We start from the raw sequence: 12,324 nt of genomic DNA on the forward strand, positions 1-12,324 counted from the left end.
AGCCGTACGTATGTTTCGCCCGGGTGAGAGGAAAGTAGAGGGGACTCACTCCGCGAAGTGTCGACGACAAGAGGGATGATGGTTACCGGCTGGCTGTGGGGGCCACACCCACCATCTCCGGAGATGGCCAATCGCATCCGCGACGACGCCAAGGGCTGCCGGAAGTTGTCACCGTGTATCAGACCGCTTGGCTTTGTCGCCGCTGCGAGAGATATAAATTGAGAATTTAAGGTTTTAAAACGCGTATATATATTATGTATATATGGTATATATGTATAAAATTCTTCCCAGCTGCTCCTTGATTTTATTACGCCATCGCTGCGAGAATCCGCCGATATTTTCAGGCGAAAAGCAGCTCGTTTCTTTTGCCGTTGACAATTTTATACGTTACATAATTGACAATCGTATTAATATAAAAGCAAAATTGTGAATTTCCAGCTTGACAATATACGCGCGTAAATATCCGGAAGGATTATTATAATTATTTTATCAATTGTTATCTTACACGTGTTCGTGTAGAGTAAATTATATAACTATGACAATTTCGATATTTATAATAATTATATGATTTATCGTAATAGGAGATTTGATATATTTTTGAGTCAAGACCTTAAGCATGCCTCGTAATAAAAAAATATTACTTTTAAATATTCGTTTGTAACATCTCTTAGTTTACGTACACCTTATTGTCTCGACAACATTCTCATCTTTTATTTCTTATATATTAATTAAACAATTCTGTTTAAATAATTTAAGAATACTCGGAATGGCGTCAAGTCAAAGATGAGACACAAAAAGGGTAGGACAGGATGCCTAGAAAGGATCTCTATGCGGTACACGGTATCACATTCGGTATATACACGCATTATCCAAACCCACTATTAATCGATTATCCGATGCGAGAGAGCTGATTCCTATTTGATACTCCGACGAGGATTCCCGATTATTATTCCCGTCGACAAAGCGCAAGAACGTACACACACTCTCCAGCGGTTCATTAATCAAAAGCACCGGCCTCCAAAATGGCTTCCTGCCTAGTAACGCCCTCAAAATCGTCTCTCTCTCGCTGTCACTTCGTTGCAAAACACGCACATATACACGGTATATATATACGGTATGTATATCCGCCGGCGTGACATCTCTCCGCACCGCCGGCCACGGGTTTCTTTGATTTTCGCGATTACATTTTGATCTGCGACAGGTGCGTGAGCGCGTAATACGCGCGTTCTCACTCGCCGCGTCTTTTTTTTTCCTCCTGTCGTTTGATCTCTACCGGCACAGTCGTAATTCACCCCCTCGATTATCGAGGCGACGACTGCCACCTTAATTAGGACGATTAAGTTAATCCGCGCGTCGAGGAAAAAAAAAACGAGTAGCCGTCGGCGAGACTTATCGAACCTGACTGCGCGTGAAACAATGTATTTTACTTATATCAGTGTCCTTCGGCGAGGCAAAAAATCTATGAGAGAAAATATTTTAAAAAAGCTTGAATATTTTTGCATAGTTAGAGGAGTCGATTGTCTTTACTATCGGACTGTAAAAAGATAAGGATGGATAGTATATTTTGCATAATAATTGAAGATTTAACGATAGTATACGAGGATTGATCTCGTAACGTCATCGCACGAAACATGGCTTCCCGTCATCGAGAACGGCGTTGGAAAAAAGAAAAAAAAGAGAGAGAGAGCAGACCGTAGGCGCCAGATGATGCGGTAATTGCGCTGTCAACGACAGTGTCCCGGTCCGCGAAACGATATGCATAATATGGCACACTCTCCCCGGAACGCTTCTCGCCAGATTAGCATCTGCATCCATTCGTGAGACTCTCCTCCGCGGCGGATCGATGCGCCGGATTGACGCGGCATCGCGCGGCTAAATCAAATCCATATGGTTTATAAATAGAGAATGTAGCGTCGAAAATAAATTAAGCGAGAAACGAATAAAATCGATAACGCGCGAATGAATAAAAAAGGAATATTACGCTTTTCATCTTTTCTATCGCATAATTATTATAATTGTTTACGTCGACGGCAGAGCCGATAGAAAACTTTGTCGCAATTTATCGCATTTTATCTAAAGTCGTGTAGAAGCTTCCGAACTAATTTTCGCTCGCGAGCGGGAAAGATCGGCTCGGAAAGTTTCAGGTGAATCACAGCGCTCCGGCGTGTATATAAAGGAAAGAGCCGGATGCGCGAGATGAAATTTAAGCGCTGCTCCCGGACATCGTTAAAGCAAAGCTCGGTAGGAGTTTGGAGGGTGGATCGCACACAGGGATGATAGTGCTCTCGATAGATACTCGCGTCACTAGAGCACCATTAACTCTAGATTACAGCGCTGCGGTATTTACACAGGCCAGAGGCGTAACGTAATACGCGACGAGCACCCCGCGTCTTACGCCCCCGTCACCGTCGGGCCCCCCCCGCTACCCCGTCGAAGAGAAGCCTACCCTCCTTCCGAGTGTCTCTCGCTCCCCGCTTCGGGAGTCCCGGGTTTTCTCTATCTCTACCCTCGTCTCTACTTCTCCTTCCCCCTTCTCAACCCCCGCTCCTCATCGCAACGCGCCGTCGTCCCTATTTGCTCGTCCGTATCCCCCTTCGAAATGTATCACTTCGCTTCATTTAATATCGTGGGACGTCGGGCGTACCGACGCCATTGTTCCCGTTAACAGTGGATCACGGCTAAAATAATACCTGCTAATGGCTCCCGGTTTTAAGCTGACAAACAGCAGCACGAGTGTAATAATATAATACGAGCGCCGTTCGCGGAACCACGAGCGTGTCTATGTGTACGCACATATATCTCTGTGTGTGTGTGTACGTTGGATTATTAGCGGCGGGCAAATTTGTGACGAATCGTAAACTACAATCTATACCTTACGTATATACGTAGATATATCTCGCACTCTTTCTCTGCAAGTGTCTCGAGAAGCTTGGTCATTCGAATATAATTAAACCGGCTGTGTCTTTTTCGTCTATACGCGTGTTTGATCGTCGGTCCCCGCACACAATCGCGATTGTCGGACCGGCGCGTTTCATCTGCAACTTTTCCTTTCCAATTAACGAGTTCTCCGCATTCGGAAACCCGCACTTTTTTTTTTTTTTTTTTTTTTACCATCCCGACCTGCGCCCGCGGTTCTCCCGCGGTAGATTTTTTCATCCATCGTATTATCCGTCGCAGAACTACCTTTTCGGGAAATCGCGGCGATCTTCAAAGTGCTCTCTTTCTCATTCTCCGCGAGTAATTTTATTATTCCTACGGTATTATACCGCGTTGTATAATTTCGCGGGTGAAAAAACGTAGCCGGCCGACCGTCCGTCGCTCCCGCTATGCACCCGCGCCAACAGTAATTTGTAGTTTTTATGAGAAATTCTATATTTGCCCGAGCTGTTCATTAACCCGCTCGTGTTAACCGAGCTGCGACACGGTAATAAGGGTCATGCCGAGCAAAGGGGCAGGAAGCGAGCGTAGTTGTGAGTTAGCGAGCGGAAGAGCGCGCGCGGAAGCTGAGCAAGACGGAAAGGGGATTGAGAGGAAGAGGATGAGAGAGAAAGAAAAGGGTTGTACATGTATATGTGTGTACGCGTCTTAATTAATTATTTCTTCGCGACAAACGCTAGAGCTAAAGTAGACTGAGAGCCTGAAAAGAAAAGCGCACGGAGGCATATCGAATCGCGATATTTTTCCCTGACATTGACATTATCAACGAGAGCTTTTTCGCTATATATATTGTAGATATCACGGACTAATTTCAGGCAAAATTCAAGCGGCGTAAGTGTGAAAAATGCATTGCACTTAAAAAAAAAAGCGCATTTTCGCGAGCGCGCGAATGGCATTACGCGAATTATGTTCGCGTGATTTTCTTTGAAGAAATACTTTTCGCAAGTAAAGTAGCATTTTTCATAATAAATGAGCGCTACAGAAGTAGCAGCTGCGAGACCGAAAGAGTTTTGTAGAGTAAAATCAGAGCACAGTGTACTGAACATGTCGAGTTTCCCGTGCCTTTATCTACGAATTCCCTGACTTGTCGATTCCCTCTTTAAAAAAAAAAAAAAAAAAAAAAAAAAAAAAAAAAAAAAAAAAAAAAAGGATAAAATTTTTCTCATCGTTTAAATAATTTTTTTAAACATTCAGTTTTAAATTTGCGATTGATATATATAACTCAAATTATAGAGTTTTGCTAAGACTTAAGGAACAAAAAAAAAAAAAAAAAAAAAAAAACCAGGAATAAATTTTTTTTATCCTTGAAGCTTATCTTCAGGGAGTAAAGTCGCTTATAAAACTTCTCCCAAACTATTGGTATCCCGAACATTTTCCTCGCGATGAATTTACTCGGAACGGAGGAAGCCGGTGCTCCTCGTGTAGCAGCAGTATCCGCGAACTTAAGTACTTGATGAGATCTTGGAACACCCAGCTATTGTGTCGTCTTCTCACTGCTGTATACGCGAGACTCGCGCTCGTTTCTCGAGTTACAAAACTCGAAGCCTCGCCGTGCCTAAAACAATATTGGCGGGGAGGAGGGGCCGACCGGGGGATTCGGTCGGGTTTGTGCACATTAGATATTTATTTAAGGCCGTCGACACGGCCGCTTTGCTACTCATTCGCCGTGGAACTCGGCGTATTGCGTGTGCGTGTGCGCGTCAAGTACGTGCATGTGCGTGTGTGCGTCATTGACATGGGTACCGCATAGCAGTCTTTGGCACTAAGTACCCCAAACTCGAAATGTTGACCCGGTTAATAGCTCCGTGTTTGATTAGACTACTGTAGTTCGTATAAGCCGTCACCGGTAATGCGAGTTTCATTTCGTCGAGTCTCGTGTTCCTCTCGTTATGCAGAAATGGATCGGATAATTAAATGACGCGCCCTGCTTGTATCTTTGGTATAGCACGCGGAAAATTGAGTAACGCTATATTTAGCCGATGGTGGTATATACTCGTGATCGTAATAGTATCCTCTAAATTTAAAACATGCCAAACAAGTTGATGCGAATTAGTTTTCTTTGAATTTTAAAGAATAGACTTGATATGTCCCTTGTATTTTTCAGAAAAGCTTTAGATTTGTAATATTCTTATCCTTTGACCGGAAAATATCGATTAAGTTGATTTTGAAAATTCATTGTTCTTATATAGTTGCCGTTTATTAAGATGAGCTCTGGCAATTTCGCCGTTTTAGCTTCTCCTGGGATCTTGTTACGCGTTCAACGCGATCGTCGTGAGACCCGTTAAAGGAAGCGCGCTTTTACTCCGTTATTTTCCAATTCACTAATTTACAGTAAATTCGCATTTTCCGCGTTACCGATCTCGAAGTCGCGGAAAGAAGGAGGCGCGAGTCGAGGCAAAGGAAAATCAGAGGGCACGCTTCGTTTCGCGCCATGCGCCGGGTTACGAGGGGGAAAGGTTAATTATCGAATAACAAGGGATGCCATTTGAAGACAGATCATTGGAAAACTCTCAAGATTGTAAATTGCTTAGTTTTTAATGCGTCCAACGAACGTCGCGATTTTCGATCTTAAGAGGACGAGATCTTGCATCATCGTAGAGTACAATGACAAATCGCCAATCGTTTTATTATTATATAATAGCGTAATATATCGACGATATTATTATATTATATTATAAAAATAATATATATGCATAAAAATCATTGCGATTGACATTTAGCATTTAAATGCAAAGTGGCTAATTAAGAGTGAATAAAAACTAAAAGATTAAGATGAAATTAAGAATGGAGTTACACTATATCCTTTTCCCGAAATTGCAAGTTAATAGTCATAATTAAATTATACACATCTTGCGTGTATTTATAAAGTTTTTAACAAATTCATATCATTATCTTGTAATCATTATATATTTTTCACGAGAGATCGATATCTTTTATAAATCTTTCCGCGGTACGAATGCAAGTTGGCATAAATATCCGCTAGAAAAAGAAACCCCCCGCTAAAGAGGAGGGAGAGAGAGAGAGAGGGAGCGAAAGAAGGGCCCCAAAAGTAAAGCCTGGATCTACAGCTCGAAAGGTAACGAAAGCCATTGATCCTGGCCAACAAGGAGGCGATCGCTCGCTCGAATGATCAATAAAGAATAAGAGAATAAAAGAATTCGTCCGCAAGCCGACTTACACGTCTCAGCAACGATGTAACGAAGATCGCTAAACGCCCAATCGAGCGATCGATCGAGGATCCGGAAAATCCTCTCGTGCAATAGCATTGCCTACATGCACGCGCGTGCGTCACTGTCAAAAATACAACTGAGTTACATGTAAATTATAAACTGAATAGAATTAAACCATTACTAGATAATATAAATGAAATATATATTTTGATGAAGAAATAATTATCGCAAGCTTTACCGATATCTACTTTTCGTCAGTCTGCTCTTCGAACAATTAACTTGTTAATGATTAACTTTTGAGATAAAAGATAGAAATTGGAAAAAATACAAAAAAAAGTTTATAGAGGTTTATACTGCGGAATTGCCGTGAGATTTCTCAAATCAGGTTATGCAATCATTATAAAAATCGATATGAATTGATTGCCTTAAATTTAATGAAATAAATTGAACAAACAGATGAATCGTTCGTAAATATCACGCAGCAAATTCCTTTCGCGATTCATCCCTTTAACTCATTTATTTTTCACCGAAAGATCGCAAGATGCAAGTTTTACGAAATAAGTCCCAGTTTCTTTTTGGTTTTGTCGGTCACGCCGCAACTTTGCCAACGATAATCCCAAAGGCGATCTATCGCGCACGCGGCCGCTAGATTCGCCGTAATGCCATCTGTGCAAACGATTAAACGGGCCCATGGGCCCGACTAGTCTACAAACATTTTGACGTTCATTCACGTTACGTGAAAGAGTGTCTCTCACGCTCCTTGACACTGAAAGGGGCGAACCCACGATGCTTTGTGCGTCGGCACTCGCTGGCCTCATCGTATACGCACTTTCGTGAAGAATATCCATGCATGCGCGAATACTTAACCCTTTATATGAGCAACCAAAAGATACACGCTTTTATTTTCTACCTATATGTCGCATATAAAACCAAAAGCAAGATATATACGTAATAAAACTAAAAACTGTAAAGATATTGAGATATTTGTATCTGTAAAGATCCTAAATACCTTTTGATTATTTATATATTCAATATATAACCGTATATCTGCATTATTATCTCTATATATACGTTTACTATTTTTAATATCCATAAGATACAACTTATAATCCATACATGTGTAAAATAATAGTGTGAACGAGCCCGAGTATATCGAGTAACGGCAGAATCGTTGTTTCTCGCGCGCTTCGTCACAAATCCGTGGAGAAATCAGAAATGTTTTAGCAATAATAATATATGCAAATATGTACATGTCTAATACAGTCTCGATTCTGTCTTCAATGCCCGGTTTTTTCCATCTCGTTCTTTCCTTCTCTTCCCTTTACTTTCGCGAATATCGTTATTGCTATTCAGATATTCGAGACTCCCTCCCTCCCTCTCTCTCTCTCTCTCTCTCTCTCTCTCTCTCTCTCTCTCCATCTATCTCTTCGCGGGGCTTTAATAAAAATATTTGTTAAGAAAACAGTTCTCGTTGGGGAGGGATGCTGCCTTCCTTCTTCGAGTAAGGTGAGTTATTCTTATATCCAGATTCGCGGCGTATTCTTCGACGGCGATTTCCATAAATGCAATAATTCGAGATAAGACAACTTTCCGCGCTCTTATTTCCGCGATCTAGGATGGACGGAGACGTTATATCATATCGCGTGATCTTTACTACAGTAAAAAAAAATAAAATAAAATAAAATAAATCGTATCTTTTTATAAGACATTAATAATTTCCGATAAATATATATGTATAGAAACGATATGTAATATTATTCAAATTTACTTCCCAAATGCGAAAACGCATTCCGCGTTCTGACATACCGCCATCCTCTTGAGACGTTTCCTGAATTTGGATCTCAATTTTTGCTTCATAGTATATCCAATATTCGTCATTTGATATTCATCAACGTATATATCGTAAGATTCGATAAATCTCTGAAAAAGATGATGAAAATTCTCAATACAAAATGTTTTCAAGATATTTAAAAAGCATAATATACGTATATATATCTACAGGTAATACCTGATCATCTTCGAAGATGCAGAAGATGTTATTGAAGTATGGAGAAACGCGACGAATACAACTAAACGTATTGTTCACAGTATCCTGACATTTACACGCCATTTCTTTCATGCATAGCTACAAAATCATATAACAAGATTAATGTATGTAATTCGAAAGAAAATAGTTTTTTAGAATTTAAATATTTAAAACTTACTGTAACATTAGGATCGCTGTCACTCGGACAACCGGATGACGGGGCCTTTTTAGATCTCTCTCCTCTATATTCTATCAGAACGGTGCGATCTTGCGGTAAATCACGCGTTGTTTTAAACAACGTTCTTCCGTCTGATGGATACTCTATACCGGCTATATCTAAGAGCGTAGCGAAGATATCGACGCTGCTAACTGCCGCGGAAATTGTAGACGTGTCAATTCCTGGACCGGATATCAGTAATGGAACTCGTATATCTGTTTCATAGGGTTGACGCTTATCCATGGGCATGCTAAATTGTCCTATCGAAATAATGCACGTCTTGTATAGACAATTTTATAAAAGATCCGTTAAAAAACTTGTAAATATATATTATAATTTATTTTCTTGAAAATATATAATTTAAAAAATTGATATTGTTTTTAAAATTAATTTAAAATTAGCAAAATTTAAATATCATCTACTGGAGACGACCTAAGCATAGCACACAACACAAAAAACCATCTCTTCGCGTAAATATGATTATTATGTTTTTAAAATAAACAATTCATGTTTATACTTAATAGCTTTTGTTATCGTTGCTTTTTCAGTTATTAGCTGAGAATTATTCGTTATCTTCGAAACTATAAAAGACAAAGTTGCGAATCTAATGATCATTTGTGCTTCGACGTGCGCTGCTTGTACTTCGTTTAATTTTTAACATCGGGATATATCATCGAATCACGTACCAATGTGATATCCATTGTCGGAGGTATAAATAAAATAGGTATCATTCAAGAGATTTCGTTCTTTCAATAAGTTGTGTATATTTTTAACAAGCTCATCGACCGCTAACGAAGTTTCCCATCTCTTCCTGTATATCTCATCTAATTTTGGTAATATACTGCTTGGCAAAGGAGTTGGACCTTTCCTAACTAACCAATGTTTATCCTATTTTTTAAAAATAAGAAAATTATATATACCAGATAATTTCAAGAGAAATATCTGATATATAATCATTAGCATGTACGATGCTATACCTGATGCACGGGAATGTTAAAGTTCGGGGTTCTCTTTGCTTTCGTGCTATTGTATTTGTCATTATGTCTATCAGCAGGTGTAAAAGGCGCGTGAGGGGCCGGAGGTGCTAATACCATGAGGAAAGGTTGATCGTCGGAGTATCCGTTAATAAAATCTACAGCTAGATTATTCTAGAATATATATATATATATATATATATATATATATATATATATATATATATATATAAATTGTAACTTTAATTATTCTATCAAATTTAAAATTTAATAAGGCTTTAATTTTTCTATCAAGTTTAGAATTTAATAAAGTCTCAATTTTTTTTGATCAAAGCCAAATTTAATGTGGGACGGCTGTCGTTCCAAATTGTTACAATAAAAAATAAAAAAAATGTATACTCTTATGTATACTATGTTAAATGTCCTACATATATATACTATATATATACTCACGATTACATCTGTAAGATAATCGCTCGTACTATCGCCGTACTTCATCACGGTACCATTTATCGACAATGAATAATTGTAATATTTGGAATTTCCTATAAGACCGGCCCACCAATCCCATCCCACCGGTACGTGAGCTGCACCGCCAACTTTTTTGTTTCCATACTGCATTTATATCGTGCGTAAATTATATGCGTTAATATTATTAATTTTAAGGGTCACGCTCTTTGCAATCGAATTAAGAGAATTAAAAGAATAAAAATAGAGGAAAGTGTCGAAAAAAAAACTATAAACCCGAAAATATTTTTAATATCAAACATTTCGTTTCTCAATTTCAAGAATTTCGTAGTTTCTTTAATTTTATTATCGTTCGCTATCGATTGTAGAAATAAAGATATCTTTTTGAATATCGATTAGCATATATATAATCGTAAATTGTATCTTACCTCGTTCAAATATTTTCCGGCGTAAAACGTTCTGTATTCGGCGACATTTCGCAAAAGAGCGGCAAACGTCGCCGGTTCTTGGAATTTCTGCCATTCCGCGCTACTACAACCACCGGCGATTGAATTATTCACTGTCAGATGATTATGCTGATACCGTCCGGTCAGGATGGACGCTCGATTCGGGCAACAGATAGGCGAAGCTACAAACTGAACCCGATACTCTGTTATTTAAACATCTCGAAGAAAAAATATATAATCTTTTCCAGGATTGGGAAGTAACGCGTTACTTGTAACGTCGTTACCGTTACAGTTACTTTTTTTCGGCAACGATCGTTACTTTTTTCTGTTTGTAACGGTAACGATAACGTCGTTACGTTTTTACAGTAACGGTAACGAATTAGCCGTTACTTTTTCATCGTTATTTTTTGGTTCTTTATTATCTTACATCTATTGAATAGATGTATTTTTTGAAAAATATTTTGTAGCCTTCTATCATAGGCTGTATTCTGATAGTCACTGCTAGTACTGAAAAATCTATAGTAACGTAAATTAAAGATTTTACAATACTGACAGTAAATATTGGAATACGCTCTTAATAATATCAATATTTCTCTTATCAATATTTAAAACCAATGTTTGATAAAAATTTTTGACAAAATTGAAATTTGTAAATTACAATTTAAATTCCTATAAAGATAAGTGTATTAAAAAGTAAAGATATTAATATAAAAAATTAGAATCATTAAATAAGTTTAATATAAAAAACGCTTGTGCTATATAGAGACTACAATTTAGAATTTTCAATTGTAACACAGATTATTACATTTAATATTGATTATTAAATAATTTTATAATCTAATAGCTTATTTTAGCATTACAAAAAATAAAAACATAACGAAAAAGTAACGAATGGTTACTTTCCAAGTATAACAGTAATGGTAACGCGTTACTTTTTAAAAACAGTAACGATAACGAGTTACTTTTTACAAAAAATAACGGTAACGCGTTACTTTTATAGAGTAACGTTCCCAACCCTATAATCTTTTCTATAAAATTTATATTAAGAGACTTACGCAATTCGTGAACGTGGCACCCTGTGATGCTATGAGATTCAGAGTATTTACCATCGGCGTCTGAAAATTTAAAATTATTAAGCAAGAACGCACAAGTGCCAACGAAGTGATCTTGATTGTTATTTTATTTGAATATTATTTCGTAAATTTTTCTTCCCTCGCAGCGCAACCTCATTAAAACAATTACGCCCCGCGATAACAGTAATTAAGTATACAAAAAATTAGAACGAGTTTATATTATTACATATATAAATGTAACAAAGTTCTCAGAACGCTCTACCATGCCATCTAAAGTCGAGTCCTGATCGTCGGTAATAATCAGCACAACATTTGCCGGTGCAGCCGGCGCCGCTAGACAATTCAGCAAGAGAAAGAGAATCGCTAGATGCATTTTGCTTGGCGTCACGAGATTTTCTGCTCTAACATGCAGTATGCCAAAAGCCACAAATTGAATTTTTAGCCGGTTATAATTAGAGTTACTATTCGGCATGAGAAGATAAGATTAGACGCGATACCATATCCGCGAACGCGATATGGCACTTGGCCAGATATATTTGCGTATATTTTGGTCGGAGAAATCTACTCTCGTGTATTATTAATATCGTCGCGAACTGTGCACTGAGATAAATAAAGCGTACGTAACAGCAGTATATGTTCAACTGCCCGAGACGTTATAAAATTCCTGCCGATTATCGAAATTTGATACATGATAGAACGATCGGGTACCGGTAAATGCCGCTAGATGGCGCTGACGGGGAATGAAAACTTAGCCCTCTCGTATATAACTTTATCCTCGGCTGAAAGAGTCACAGGTCACAGGTGACAATCGACCGACAGAGGGCGTTGGAGGAGAAGGTTCTGGTGCTGCTCCATTGGCGTTCGGCCTGGAGCCACGCACCTGAACACGACGAACGAACAAACAACGAGTACAACACGCATGTCGCACGCACGTACCTTCGGCGGTGTACGATAAGTCCACCCACGCGCACGCCGGACGTATGTACGTACATGCGTTGCGTCGTGACTCGCAA

The 12,324-nt window shown here is 38.7% G+C and overlaps 1 protein-coding gene across 2 annotated transcripts; it reads right to left on the reverse strand.

Annotated features, from left to right (window-relative positions):
* Nucleotides 1–158: 158 nt before the first annotated feature.
* Nucleotides 159–11,933, reverse strand: LOC138935078 (N-acetylglucosamine-6-sulfatase). 2 transcript variants are annotated; one of them, XM_070299413.1, is made up of 10 exons: nt 11,574–11,933; nt 11,294–11,353; nt 10,221–10,427; nt 9,778–9,939; nt 9,328–9,498; nt 9,037–9,238; nt 8,312–8,610; nt 8,116–8,232; nt 7,914–8,027; nt 159–202 (listed from the first exon to the last, which is right to left on the reverse strand). In XM_070299413.1, exons 1-10 carry the CDS (start codon nt 11,781–11,783, stop codon nt 179–181), a joined length of 1,566 nt encoding a protein of 521 aa, XP_070155514.1. In that variant the 5' UTR covers nt 11,784–11,933; the 3' UTR covers nt 159–178. The 2 variants fall into 2 exon arrangements, with proteins under 2 accessions (XP_070155514.1, XP_070155513.1); XM_070299412.1 differs by lacking the exon at nt 159–202 and having other exon boundaries at nt 7,724–8,027.
* Between the last annotated feature and the right edge of the window lie 391 nt (nt 11,934–12,324).

Source organism: Polyergus mexicanus, unplaced genomic scaffold, assembly GCF_030449975.1.
Source record: "Polyergus mexicanus isolate NDT 795.1 unplaced genomic scaffold, iyPolMexi1.0 SCAF_7, whole genome shotgun sequence".
Lineage (NCBI taxonomy): Eukaryota > Metazoa > Arthropoda > Insecta > Hymenoptera > Formicidae > Polyergus > Polyergus mexicanus.